The 15,431-nt window shown below is 40.7% G+C and overlaps 1 protein-coding gene across 4 annotated transcripts in view; it reads left to right on the top strand.

Annotated features, from left to right (window-relative positions):
• agap1 (ArfGAP with GTPase domain, ankyrin repeat and PH domain 1) overlaps positions 1-15,431 on the top strand; it is a 642,020-nt gene that overhangs the window by 349,333 nt on the left and 277,256 nt on the right. For all 4 annotated transcript variants that reach the window (XM_073046649.1, XM_073046648.1, XM_073046647.1 and 1 more), the window contains exons 7-9: positions 2,163-2,290; positions 2,571-2,726; positions 6,557-6,649. In XM_073046649.1, coding sequence (XP_072902750.1) covers positions 2,163-2,290; positions 2,571-2,726; positions 6,557-6,649 — 377 coding nt within the window. The remainder of the gene's footprint in view (positions 1-2,162; positions 2,291-2,570; positions 2,727-6,556; positions 6,650-15,431) is intronic.

Raw genomic sequence — 15,431 nt, 5'->3', positions numbered from 1 at the left:
GCTCCTTGATGATGTGCTCAGCCATCAGATATCTGGACCTGAGCTTCATTGTGGACTTGGCCTTTACCACAAACTGAGAAATCAAAAAGCTTCACAGTTTTAGTGTGCCCATCAGGTTGGGGATGGGTGAAACTGACAGTGGGAATCCCATAACTATAAATGAAAATCAAAAACAAAGGACTACAGATGCTCGAATTCTGAAATGAGAACAGATGTTGCTGAAAACCCTCAGCAAATTGGCCAGCATTCGTGGAAAGAGGAACAGTTAGCATATCACATTGAGATCTTTTATCAGAGCTGGGAGAGAGAGATAAACACGTTAGCTTTAAAGGAAGTTTGTCACAAAGGGACTTGAGGACCTGGGTTATAGGGAAAGGCTGAATATGTTAAGACTTTATTCCCTGTAGCGTAGTAGAGTGAGGGAGATTTGATGGAGGTATACAAAATTGTGAGAGTATCGATAGGGTAAATGCAAGCAGGCTTTTTCCAATGAGATTGATTGAGACTAGAACTAGAGGTTATGGATTAAGGGTGAAAGGTGAAATCTTAAGGAGAACATGAGGCGAATCTTCACTTGGAGGGTGATGAAGTGCTTTGGAACAAGTTGCCAGCGGAAGTGCTGGATGCCAGTTCGATTTCAACGTTTATGAGAAGTTTGGATAAGTACATGGATGGAAGGTTGTGGAGGGCTGTGGTCCAGGCACAAGTCAATGGGACTAGGCAAAATAATAGTTTGCTACAGACTAGATAGGCAAAAGGGCCTGTTTCTGTGCTCCTATGACTTAAAAAAACCTTATTCTGACCCTGACTGCTCCTCAACTAACACAATACAGTCTCGCTCTATCAACAATACTCAGTTCTATTCATCCTTCCCCCTACCCCTGCCTCCGTTACTACCTAATTTTTTTTTCTCTTTCCCAATTTTGCTGGCAGGTCTATAACTGGAATATTAACTTTTTTTTTCCTTCATGGATGCTGCCTGACTTGCTAAGTGTTTCCAGCAGTTTTTGCTTTCATATCCCATTACTGTAGGTTGTGTGGAACAGAAAAAACATTGAATCAAATGTAAAACTTTGTAAGAAAGAATCTGTGGGTTGTGAATGGATAACGTATGATTGGAGTACAGGTAGTTTATCCCTCCAAAGGCCAAATTCAATCTCTTGCATTTATTGTCAAATTTTTACTCTGCAATCTATTGTTACATCAAGCTGCATTAAAAGATGTTAGAACAGGTTTAAAATCACTATCACAAGATAGAAACACGTTAATGCTGAAATCCAAAATGAATCCAAGCTCTCCTCTGGCACTCCTTTAACAGAACATTGTGAGGCAAAGCCAGACAGTGCTTCACATTGACAATCTCAGTGGTGGAATTGTCTTCTGTGTCCCATCAACTCAGGTGGTAAGGGAGCAGAGGGAGAGGGCTGTACAACTGAAGTCTGTTTCTCTGTGTTAAAGAATAGTGTGACAAAAGGATCTATTCTTGCTGATGTTAATTGAAAATAAGCATTGGCCAGAGTCTGAGTAGTACATCCCTCTTTCTTTGCATCATATTGTGGGTTCTTTTTGCATGCATTTGGAGAAAGAGAGTTAGAGAGAGACTCTTTCCATTCCCTATTCTGGCTCCCCTCTTACTCCTTCTGTTCTTCTCACTGCCTACTACCTCCCTCTGATGCCTCCCCTCCTTTCCTTTCTCCCATGCTCCACTGATCCCTCTGTCAGATTCCTCCTTCTTCATCTCTTCTGCCTTTTCCACCTCTCACCTCCCAGCTTCTTATTTCACCCCCCTCTCCTACCCACCTATCTTTCTCCTCACCTGGTTTCACCTATCTCCTTCTCTCCCTACCTTCTTATTCCGGCATCTTTCCCCTTTCTTTCCAGTCCTGATGAAGGGTTTCAGCCTGAGATGTCGACTCTTTGTTCCTTTCCATTGATGCTGCCTGTCCAGCTGAGTTCCTTCAATATTTTGTGTGCACTCATGAGATAGACAAGGCAATGGTTTTGTGTCTTCTGCAACTAGCACCACCTCCAACTGTCCATTGCTCTTGAAATGTTGTCCTACGAGCCAACCTGGATATAGTGCTCTAATTTCTGATCATAGACAGTAATCTGAAATGGTCATGGCATATTTATTGTCCTTTTCTCCTCCTTCCTTGTAACAGTTGCCCAAAAGATAGTAGCTACACGGAAGAAGCAGCAACTCTCCATTGGACCATGCAAGTCTCTGCCCAATTCTCCGAGCCATTCCTCTGTGTGTTCTGCACAAGTCTCCGCTGTTCACCTCAGTCAGGTGAGTGGTTGCATCTGGGGTCAGGAGTTGAGTGGGAAATGTTTCTGAGAAACTAACAATCCAGGATGAGGTATACACTCCCATTCCAGTAGGATCAGCATCCTCCCTGAGCTCTGCATCAACTTGGGATCACACCAGAATTCTTGGACATTCTAGAATCTGATAAGAAACAGCAGTTTATATTATTTCATAATGGAGTATCTTGTAGAAAGAAAGTACGAAATAAGTGCTTCTTAAGCCGTTCAAGACAACTTAATTGCTTTTTTTCTCTGTACTGTAGACAAGTAATGGAGGAGGGAGTTTAAGCGATTACTCCTCTTCTGTCCCTTCCACACCGAGCACGAGTCAAAAGGAACTTCGAATCGACATCCCTCAAACAGCTAACACACCAACTCCTGTTCGAAAACAGTCCAAGCGGCGTTCTAATATATTTGCTGTGAGTATTTACCTCTATACATGGCTGTGCTTTGAATAAATAATGGATTGTCTCTGAAGTGGTACTCAAATAACTGAATAAAATGTTTTCCTTTAATTTGTTAAAGGAATGGATAACATAGAGGGTGTAAAGTGCATGTCTTTGTTTACTGGTGGTTACTTCTCTTTCTGGTGGAGTTAATAGATGAAAGGCTTCTTAGAGGCCTTGCCTTGGTGGACATAGAATGTGTGATGCACCTTGGCAAGAATCTAGAAGGGTGACCAGTCTAAGAGAGATCGGGGAAGTTGTTTGTCCTCTCGGATGTTCAGGAGTCTTTCGGGCTCTTTCTCAAAGGACAGTAGAGGAAGAGTCTTCAAGTAGCTTCAAGGCAGAGGTGGATGGATTCTTGATGAGCAAGGTGATCATTGGGCACCCCCTGTATATGGGAATGCATAGGTGAAATCACCTTCTTGGTCACAGCATTGAGGGAGTAGACACCACTTTGTTAATCACACCCTTTAATAATAGAGTGCCTTCAGTCCTGCATGTTGGAGCAGCAGACACAAGGAGCCACATGAATACTCCTGCTTCGGATTTACATGTTGACACATGTACAGGTCTGATCTGATGATGCTGGAGGACAATGAGATAAATACAGGCTGCCCCCAATAACAATAACAATAACAAATGGGGTCCATTTTCACAGACTACTATAACAGAATAGTACAAGCCCTTCGGCCCACAGTGTTATATCAACGTTTAACCTATTCCAAGATCAATTTAAGCCTTTCTTCCCACATAGCTCTCCACTTTTCTTTCTTTAATTCATTGTAAAGATCCTGCAAAATCCTCTGTACCCGTTTTTATCCATAATTTGGAAAATACATAAAAATAACTAGATGTGGTAATCTCACCTTCACAGTAATGTAATGCATGGCATCAAGAGTACATGTGATAAGAAAGAACAGTGGCTGAGAGTGGAGAGAAAGGGGAAACTAGTCCTTCAGACTTCTAAGTTCATATGTACAGGTGTCCATAATTGGGCATTTGTAACCCACGGATGGCCTGCGCTGACTTTCTCTGGGTCTCCAATTTAATTGAAGTGACTACTTTCGGAACAGCTTTAATTGTGTGACCAGCAACCCTCGCTTTGAAAACTTGTTTGTATTCATTATTGAGAATTTGGCACATGGCTTAGGCACAATGCACTCACGGTGAAATGACTTGCCGCTGTTCCTGCAATCGGCTCATGCCCGTGTAGGTTTACCTGTGAATCAGTGCAGCAGTAATTTGCCCAGTTCTGGCCAGCAGAAATGTCCTGGCCCGACTCATCACATTACATGTGGCTAACATTGTCATAAGTGGTATTCTGGTTTGCTTATCTTAAGTGCACAATTAAAAGTAGTAAATGCTGCAGGTCATTGATCCAAAATGTTAACTGAATCTATTTTTTGCAAGAGTTTGAGTAGGTATTTTTAGAAGTTTTTCTTCCTATTTAAGATTTACTTCAAACAAAACTTGTGCTTTGAGGTACTGCTGCTGTACAGAGTTTTGCCAGCAGGTGGCCTCACTCAGCTGCAGAACAGCTAGAATGGCCTCTGAACAGTCATCACTTCCCCATGGACACGTTTTATTAATGTTTGTTGCACATCTTAACCTTAGATCTAGAGCGTGGATCTTGAAAATTGCCCGAGACCCTAATAGATTGTAGCAAAAGAAGTATAAATTAACATTTAAAGTCTACTAAAAGTTAAATGACAATTAAGCAGTAGTGTATTAGTTAGCACAAGGCTTTACAGTACTGGCAAAACGGGTTCAATTCCCACCGCTACCTGTAAAGAGTTTGTACGTTCTCCCTGTGACCGTGTGGGTTTCCATTGGGTGCTCCAGTTTCCTCCCACTGTCCACGGTCAATGTAAATTGTCCTATGATTAATATCGGGGGAGATTGCTGGGTGGTGAGATGCAAAGGGCCGGGAGGTCCTGTTCCATGTTGTATCTCAAAAATAAATAAATAGATTCAGGTCGTTTAAAAGCAAAGTTGATGTTTTAGTTGTAATACAATAGGGCATGCCCAAGCTCTTACTGCCTTTAACACAGAAGCTGTAATTCATTGCACAAATCGATATAGCTAATTTACACTGTTGTAGCTTGAATTACTCTGGTATGCACTGAGATTAGAGGAGAATTCAATTAATAATCTATTACCCCCCTCCCATCCCCCTCACTAATTGAAGTAAAATTTTAAAAAGACAAATTCCCAACTTGAAGCAGACGTAAGAATGATTAATTTATTTTCCCATTCCTCCATGGAGACGACTGCATCTTAAAGGTTGAACATCATGTGAGCTCCAGGATATGGTGTACGAATAGTAACCCATTTAATTCATTGTAAAGAAGCATCGCCGCGATGCAGTAGAACTGAAGGGCACAACAGAGAGTCAGGTGCTGTAAAGAAACAGAGGAAATGGCTTTTCATGGTGAGGATTTTAAGCTCATTATCATGAACTGTGCCGTTTTATCCCGCATTCACCCGAGCCTCTGGAAACGGGCAGGTTATGTTTTTTTGAACTTTCAATATATTTGTGAAGAATATCTGTGTCTGTATGACTCTAACGTAAGGTGCTTCAGGTCCACTGAAGGTCATAGTTGTGAAGCTGAGGTGATTAAGGAATCTATGATTGAATTCTATTGAACAAGAGAAGGTATTGTTTGAACAGTTACTGCAATGGTATATTGGTATGGACACTGTCATTCACGCTGACTCCCTCCCTGTGGACGGTTGCCACTATAGATAAATGACAACAATCCCCCCCAATCCTTCGAGCCTCAAAGATAAACTAATAAAAATGTGATCTGTTTCAGAAAGCTGCAATCAGCACTTCATGCCTTATGAAAGTGTAAGTACACTTTTGATGTACCAAGATCCTAAACGCAAGTTTTTATTGATTTCTGTAAATTACTTCGGTCTGTCTCTCTGGGTCTTGGCTTTCCTAGTCCCAGCTTTCTCCTTCAGCAATCACATACCCTTCTTGTATCTTGTCCATCAAGTTAAATCTTGTTCCTTGGATTGGAGCACCATCCCTGGCCATATTTGCCATCTAATAGTCATTAGAGTAGTTGTTCAAACAATACATTCTCTTGTTCAGCAAACTTTATTCATGGATTCCTTTCTCACCTCAACTTCACAACTATGACCTTTAGTGGACCTGCAGTACATGACCTCAGAGTCATACAGACGCAGACTTCTTCACAAATACATTGAAAGTTCTGAAGTACACAACTTTGCCATTTCCAAATGAGTTGACTTGTGTTGGGGGAGGGATGGGGGTGTTGACAATCGTCCTTCCGACTTGCCTTGACTCTGCAGCGTTCAGATTTCAGCCATTGGGTGAACAAGGAAGTGTTTGCCAAGGGTATAATACAGAAGCAAGCAGTGGGGAAAGCTGTTCTGGACAAATAGATAATCTTTGCAAGCCGTTAGGCACTCATCTTGGTAACAGCATTCACCAAGCATTGAATGAACAGACTGCCTGTACCAGTACACTACTTTGTTCGCTGCACCCTTTAGCAATACTGAATTTTGCATAGGTTGAAAGCATACTCTCCACCCCAGATTAATACCTCTTTTCAGTTTCTGAGAGTTGAAAATATAAGTTTTTGTTTTAAGCTAATAATTTAAGGACTTAAGTCCCTGTCCCTCTTTCTTATGTACGGTAGTTCAGTGTTTTCATTAAGCTGTCATAATTGTGCTACTCAAAGATAGAATTTGTAGCCTAGACCCTTCCACTCAAAATGTTCCTTGGGATTTTAATCCATACTGTATTACAAAGGGTATTTTCTGTATCCTAGTCTCGAAAAGGAAGCGATCTAGACAAAGAGAAGAAAAATCTGGACACCAGAGCAGACAGCATTGGGAGTGGCCGAGCAATCCCAATTAAACAGGTAAGGGGCTGTTTCTCCCTTCTCCCCGCTGCTCCTTTTAATTAGAGGCTTTGAACGCCATAGTTTTGACACTGTAACTCACCTCTTGTTTCTGTTTGTTTGATGCTTTCCATTTTGTTAGCACAGAAGTCACACACTTGACATCAATTAGCCAGGCTCTAAATGTGCTAAAGTAAAACCATTAGAATAAGATGGTCACGACACAGTGGGAAGTTTTAAAAACTGGGCCTAATTAACTGAAATGTGCAAGCCCGATATGCATATGGAGTGCTTCCAGCTTTGGCTGTTTCAAAGGCCGGCTTTGTAGGAGTGCCGTGATTAGCACTGAGCAGACGAGAGCCTGAGTCCAGCCACCAGACAGAATTCTTGTGATCTTGTATGTTGTTTGACTTGGCCCCAGTTTGCTGATGCAGGAGGACATCTGAACACAATTTTCTCGGTTCCTGAAGCAAAGGCAATTAGCAGAGATAACAACGGCCTGGACACTGACTATTTGCTCATCTGCAATCTCCATTGGAAAGGATTTAGCAGAACATCATTCTTATAAAGTGTAAATTGATTGCTTTAATATTAGGATTGAGGAGACTTGCTTTCACCAATTGCATGTGCATTCTTTGTCTCAATGTCATTCATGCAGTCGAGCAAAGGAGATTCTTTTATGATTGTATGCAGGTTGTACAGGAAGATTTATTTCCTCTCCTCTCTTTTTAGTCCACACTTGTTTGAATGAAACAGAATGTTGTGTTGACATTCTGGGTTTACATTGGCTTTACACATGAAATCATGCTGAGTTTCTTCTCTGCCTGAAGTACAGAGCACAGTCAGAGTTTTGTTTCTTTTACAATGAAATCCATAGATTAAAAAAAATTAAAGTTTTATATTTTTTCTTCAAGTGGTAATTCATTACTACTAAATTTTATACATGCCCCGGTGTCACTTACTTTTGTAGTTAACTCAATATCCCAGCTATATCCTGCACACCAAGCAGCTGGATAACTTACACAAAAAAAACAAATATTGTTCTGCATCATGGTCATTGCCAGGTGCTTGAACGGAGGATAACAGATCCCAAACCGAATTTGGCTAAGTTCTAACTGAGAGGAACAAAGAATAATGGATAATTAAAGGTTTTTATTTCATTTGAGAAGTCAATTAGTTCAGCAAAGCAAACACGTGGTACCAGTAACACTCCAATAATCCAGCACTACTGGGACTTTGCCAATGCCGGAATAGCAGATTTTCTGGAGTATTAATACCCACACAGTATTACACGGTAGAATAATAAATTTCCCTTCCAACTCGTTTAAAGGCAGCATTCTGTCTCTGGCCAGTTTCGACCTCTGGATCATTTTATGGACTAATGACTGAGCAAGATGCCAAAGTGTCGGCATAGTTGAACGATCAGATACTGGGTTGTCTGGATTTTATTGTACCTGGAAGTAGGCAAAAGCCTAAAATCTAATCGAGGGATATATAGTGGAAAAGAATGATGGATACGTGTGAAACTAATCAAGGAGTGCAAGATATCAATTAACCCCCGACAGGGAACATTGAACAGTTTCGAATTGTCGTCATAACCATCAATTAGTTTACAGTTTTCTCTGACTGCCCATGCTGTATATGATATTTATTTCCTGTGGTCCTATACTTGTGTTGCAGTTACTCCAGGTCCTATCTCCACGTTGATTTCCACCTATGAGCTGTGATAGTGAGCCTAATATTACCCCAGCCTTTCAAAAGTGTCACTTGCAGTTAATTATCAGGAAATTCTTTGACAATCTATATTAGATTAATGGGCCAGCACCGCACATTGGCTAGCTTTGATTTTTGGGCTAACTAATTAGCGTAATGCATATTTCCATTGTATGAATAGAAGGAGCTGAGATGTGAAACGTGTCACGCAGTCTCTGTACAGTTATTTATCTAATTATTTCAATTGTTAAATTTCTGTGGTTTCGTGCAATAGATTGATTAATTAGAATATTTATTCACTGAACTGACAGCTGCATTCAAATAAATTAGTGCAGGACTTTGATTAATTTCAGTGGAACGTAAATTTAATGTTTTCTGAAAAAGTGTGAAAATGCTTTAAAAGTACCGGAGAGGGGGGTAGAATTGCAAGTGTGTCCGCTTTGTCTTGACTGGGCTTGTCATTTATTAATTTTTCATAGCAGGAGAATTGTACATACATAATCACTTGATTGCAGTGGGAGTTGGCAAGTTCCTGTGGTCTCATTTGCATAAATCTTGTTAAGTCAATGGCAGTTAATGAAGTACAAATGAGCTCAAAGAAGGTGACATGGAAATGGCTGATGGCAGATGGGAAGTCTGTTTATGTGATCACAGCTGTGTGCGCGCGTGTATGTGTGTGTGTGTGTGTGTGTGTGTGCGTGTTTGTGTCTGGCTACCAGTGCGATTGGCTTTCACAGCTTCACCATGCAGTTACAAATGCCAAGGCTCCTCAAACGCAGAAATGTCCTCACTTTCACGCCCATCCACTGACCTTCCAAGTACAATTCGATTGTGGGGGAAAAAGAGAAAGCTGCTGGAGGAACTCAGTAGGTCAGGCAGCGTCTATAGAGAGAAACAAGCATTGGATGATTTGGGTCAAAACTTCCTCATAAAAGTAAGACAGGCCATTAAGAGCTATATTGAGGGAAGAGGTTTAGCACTTGAAGCACAGGGTGGAAAAGTTCAAGTTACTTGGAAAGGGATGATGAGTGAATTGCACAGAAGAGAGTGTAGAAGATAATGGAGTGAGTTAGTGTAGAACAGGAAGTTAGGCATACATTCGGAAATGCTTGAATCGGATCCTAAAAGTAAAGCTAATTGGAGCAAACTAGGAAACCGGTAGAAAGGGCAGTCGGAGAGTAGCATTAAGTTTATGAGAGCGGCAAAGAAAGGGTCTGAAGAAGTGCTTTGCTACTCTTTTTGTAGCATAATTATTTCTAATATTCCGTACATATGCTGTAATTTACAGTATATTTTCTGTATTGCACCATACTGCTGCCACAAAGCAACAAATTTCATGACATATGTCAGTGATAATAAACTTGATTCTGATTCTTCAAGCAAGGTTGTTTCTCTCTAATGCAGTTGTGGCCTCCATGTTGCTAAGGAGCATGTAGATGCAGTCTATGAGAAAACACCCTGGAGGACACAAGTTCTGTTTAAAATAAAATCACTTAGTGTAGCTCACTGAGTTTCTGATTGTGTGGTGAGGATGGGAAATGGTAGTGATCAGACTAATGCAGTGCCTTTTAGAGGTTAGCACAGAGGACTTCATATTTGCTTTCAAGTCATTGCATGAAGGTTAGCAAACGTTCAGAACGATGCAAGGTCAAGGACCTATTGTATTTATGAAATGTATTTTTTTGCAAGTTTCTTTGCTGATTCACACATTTCAACACCTTATCCCTGCAACAATATAAAAGATCACAGAATAAATTATGTTCCCTTTAATTCCTCTTCTCCCACTCGTCTCTTCCCTTCAAAAAAAAGCAGAGTCTGATTATGCCCCTGTAATGTGCCATCTGATACCAATAAAGGCTGAACAATGATGTATTGAATTGACCTATTGAAGGTTGGTGCATTAATCTGCAACTAATGCCCCTTTGTGTTAAATTCATGCCTTAGGAGGCAGTGTTTCAGTATAAAACAGAGAGCATACACTCTCTATATGTGAAGTGGAATCGGTTTATTTGCCTTCTTCCAATGGACGTTAGCAACATGTGATGTTTAGCTCACTATTTTATCCTGACACCCCAGTCCACTCACACAGGTGACTGGCTGCCACCTGAGACCTCCTCTCAGATCAAGGAAATTGTCTGTATTCTAACTATGAAAACAACTCTTTAGGGTCTACAAATTTTCATAAACAATTGTTCCTGAATCCAGTCCTCAACACAGATTTTAATTCAGCGGCGTGGTCACACAGTGCTTAGCATAAGGCTTTGTTTGCACCAGCTGTAAGATGGAGGTTCAAATCCTGCCGCTGCCTGTAGAGAGTTTGTACATTCTCTCCATGACCACGTGGATTTCTTTCAGGTGCTTCGGTTTTCTCCCACACTCCAAAGGCGTATGGTTTGGTTTAGTGAGTTGAGGGCATTACACATTGGTGCTGGAAGCATGGTGACACTTTCAGGCTGCCTAGCTTGATCTTTGCTGATTTAATTTGATTTGATGCAACTGTCACAATGTACACGTGACAAATAAAGCTAACAAACCATTCAAACTAGTTTAACACAAAACTTAAATTGGAAGTAGATAGAAATGAACAGTTGTCTCCAAATGAATTCCCTTTGAAATTAAAGGTAGCGATAATTTTATCATACTGCATTACAGTGGTTATCTTAATTGAATGTTGTGAAGCTGATGTGCTGGGGTTAGTCATCTGTGTGGATTACAGACGGAGTCTGGAGAAACATCTGAATAAATCAGGTTTTTAAAAAAAAGCAGAATGCTGTCATTTCCAGGGGGATTGACGTTATAAGTTGCCTCTGTGCCAGTGCGAATCCAGCTCTTGTCTTGATATGGGATTCAGTGCACTGCACTGCTGAATGAGTCTCAGCTGATGGGAATCTCTTGTCATACCTGGGATGCTGTCTTAAAATTAATACTGATTAATCCAGACTGCCTACACTGCAGGAATTGGCTTTTCGTCTGGGTTTCTTCATCCTTTTTTAATGTTGCAAGATAACAGCTCTTTTTAAAGGTAGCAACCTAACAACCGTTGTTGGCATTAGATTCCCAGTTGTGTGAGCCCGAGGAATTAGCGCCTGTAATGACCTCGGGAGATACAATTTTAATATCTGAAATTAAAGTTACCATGTATTGTGGAATTATTTGTGAAATGGTTAAAGCCCTATGCTTATCATATGATGTGATTTCAAGAGGCTTTAAATTATTGATGTCCTCTATTTCCTGGAGTAACTGAAATGGCCAATGCTGTCTTAAGTCCTACACACAAAGTAAGCTTTAACTGTGGATTTAAATAGAAGACTTTTGGGTAAGATTATATCTCTTAGCAAACAGGACTGAGGTTAGTAAAGGTACTGCTTTGGTGACACTGTAGCATGGTGGTTAGTGTAACAAGCATTGTCTAAGGAGTTTATATGTTCTTCCCCACAACCACACAGGTTTCCTCCCACATTACAAGTTCGTACAGATTTGTAGATTAATTGGTCACATGTGTGTAATTGGATGGCATGGGCTTGTTGGGCTGGTAAATCCTGTTACCGTGCTGTGTCTCTAAATAAAATATAAAATAAAACTACAGTTGACTGATTTGCAGTATTACATGGAATAGTTTTCTCATGATTATTTATCTTTAGAAGAATTCTCTTTTCCCTCAAGACCACAGCTGCCAAGTTATTGTCATCTATGACTTCCATGCTGATTTATCCATGTTATCTATTGATTAAGAAGCACTTTCATTTTAAACTTCTCATCCTTGTTTGTATATATCCTTCCGATGGTTTCACCTCTCCATCTATCTGATTTCCTGTAACCTTATAATTCTCCAGTACTGACCTTTTAAACGCTCCTGAATCGCTCTGGAATCACTCCACATTCATGCCATGAGCTGGCAGTATCTATCTGTGCAGCTCTCTTCCAAGTCTTGCTAGCCTCCATCTCTTTTCTCATCTAAGACACAGTTGAAAAACTTATTTCTTGAGTTTTTAATTGCTTGGCTTAATATCTATCTTCTTACATTGCTGGGCATTAACCTTCTGCTTGAAGAAGCTCCTGTGAAGTACCCTGGAATGTGTTAAAGGTAGTTGTTGAACATGCTGCAGGGAGATGAGGGAAAGTGAAAGGAATGGAAGATAGAGCAAGATGTTGAAAGGTCCAGATGGTAAATGATTGTTTGCCTTACTCTTGCTGTTTAAATTCTGATGAAAGAACTGGGCAATAAATGAACTTAATATAATGCATGGAGTGCAGAATAGCAGGAATGTGTTACTTTTTGAATACAGAAAGGTATTTTTTTAAATGATGAAAGATCAAAAGCTGTTGGTGGTCAGAGTGATCTAGGTGACCTTATACACAAATCACTGAAAGTTAATAACCAATTAAGAAGGCAAATAGTTGGCCTTTACTGTAAGAGGACTAACATCTTGTTCCAATGATATTAAGCCCTCTTTAGGTGTGTCTGGAGTAACATTTACCTGTCCGGTCACCCTATCAAAGGAGGGACATATGTACTTGAGGTTAAGGCAGGACAGCGAAGGTTCACCAGGTTAATCCCTGAGATGGATGGGGGAGCGATTTGCCATAAAGCAGCAAGATTAAGCAGAATGCTTCTGTACTCCCCTAACCTATCAAAGGACAGATGCTGTACATTTGAAGCTAAGACAAAGGTTCACCAGGTTAATTCCTGAAATAGGGGGTTGCCATCACGGACGAGATTAAAACAGACTGAGCCCATACTCTCTTAAATTTAGAAAATAGACAAGTTACCATACAAAAGCCCAGCATGGGGGACGAGAAAAATGCAGAGTTAATATTTCTACGAGCTTGATCAGCCATTAAAGATGGATGTGGGAAGAAACTTTGGAGTGGTGACTCTAGAATTCTCTATCCAAGAGAGCCTCTGAATGCTTGGTCACCATACTTGTTGAAGACCTACATGTTGGAGGCAATTTACTGTGGCCAACCAACCACCCAACCCATACATCTTTGAACCACCCAGATCACCCAAAGGAAACACAGGCTGAACGTTCATACTCCACGCAGACAACACCCAATATCAGGATTAAGCCTGGGTCACTGGCAGAGGCTGTACCTGCTGCACCAGTCTGCCACCTTGATCACACACATCATGGAAGATAGAGCTGATGCAGGGATGTGGTACTGAGGTGGATTAGCCTTAATTTTCTTGAATAGCAGAGCAGGCACAGAGGGCTGAATGGCCTCCACCTGCTTTAAATTCTTATGTTCTTTTCCAAAAGCCACAACTCTGTTCGGGGTTCTCTTCAACGTATACCTGTAGAGCACTCTTCAATGTGTAAGTGGCTTGGGAAAATACCTATGCCACTTACATCAATATGCCTAGACTGTGCCATTTTGGGCATAGCGAGAAAATGATGGAACTCCTCTGACTTCTGGTATTTGCCCACTCCACCCCCCCTTCACCATTCCCATTTCCCTTTCTCATCTGGTCTCCTTACCTGCCCATCACCTCCTTCTGGTGCTCCTCCCCCTTCCCTTTCTTCCATGGCCTTCTGTCCTCTCCTATCAGATTCTCTCTTCTCCAGCCCTTTATCTCTTTCACCTCAGTGGACTTCCCAGCTATTTACTTCACCCCTCTCTCCCACCTTCTTACTCTGACTTCTCATCTCTTTTTCTCCCAGTCCTGATGAAGGGTCTCGACCCAAAATGTCAATTGTTTACTCTTTTCCATAGATGCTGCCTGGCCTGCTGAGTTCCTCCAGCATTTTGTGTGTAGAACTTCTCAGTGGAGAGGAAGATATAGTCAGTGGTTAGGACCAGTGATCTCTCCACAGATGCTATCAGAGCTGCTGAGCCTCTCTGTTTCATTTCAAATTTCCAACATCTGTATCACTTTGTGTCTGGAGTGTCATGGAGATTTGTTGCTGTTGAAAATTTCTCAGCTAAGCTCACCTCAGTTTATGGTCAGAATTTTCCTTCTCTTTGCTTGTCTGCGACCTCTTCAGGCTCAGGTGTCAGACCCAATCCACTGCTGATCTGTCCAGTAGGACCCACATTACACAGTGCGTTCACATTTTTTGCATATTAAATTCTTTTTTTCCATTATAGTTTAAAAATGTACCAGAAATTAGACAAGTGCAGATATTAATCACATTTCCTTGAGAATAAAATGCATTGCAAAGAGGTTAGCCACTTATTAGAAGTTGGTTTCGAACAAAAGAATGATTCTGTTCTGCATTTGAACCCATTCTGTTTTACAAGTTGTACCGGCTCCCCCTGTTAAAAGTCGCAGTGAATCAAATTAAATTATACGGTTGATAATGAAAAAGTAAATGTATGAAGAAATGGACCCCGATTAAAATTCCCATTAGTCTCTCTACATTGTTAATGTATCTTCACAGGGAATATTAGGACACTGATGGGAAGACAAAAGCAGCGGGAGCAAGATTCTATATTTGAACATGAATCTATTTCAATGGCATTTTGCTTTGAGGAGTCTGAGAGTCACTGAAAGCAGCCAGGAGTCAGTGTTAAAAATTCAAGCCCTTTAAAATGCTTATTGTGTGTGTTTTACTGAAGTTGCGATAATAGTGTCTTTAATAGGATTTTTCTTGCTCTGAATATAGCTTTCCTTTAAGAGAAATCTTGTAACAAGGTTATGAGCAATTGTTGAGGTATTTGTACGACGTGGAGATGAAGTGTGACCCTTGTAAACTCCTCCTTAAACTTTTTATTACCATGGGACTGAATAATAAACCCCTTTTTAAAAAAATAATAAACTGCTCGTGGAACTGTTAAAAGCCTACACGTTGCTCAGTGTAAAAGATACAGTCTCCTGCAAGCAGCCAGTGATAAAACTAGGTCTCAACTGGAGCATTAATTGATTTGAAAGTTCCCTCAGGCTGACTTGCTTGTTTTTTTTTCCCTCTGCTATCGTTTACGTGATGTACTCAATATTCCCATTACAGTCAAAATATTTTTTCCGAGTAATTAGATAAACTGTGTCTGTACACCGGAAATATGTGCTGTGTTCTTACTTGGGATTTCTGAACATAAAGCAATAAGTCATAGGAACAGAATTAGGCCATTCAGCCCATCTGGTCTTTTC

This window comes from Hemitrygon akajei, chromosome 5 (genome assembly GCF_048418815.1).
Source record: "Hemitrygon akajei chromosome 5, sHemAka1.3, whole genome shotgun sequence".
NCBI classification, from domain to species: Eukaryota; Metazoa; Chordata; class Chondrichthyes; order Myliobatiformes; family Dasyatidae; genus Hemitrygon; species Hemitrygon akajei.
This window is presented reverse-complemented; position numbering and strand designations above follow the sequence as displayed.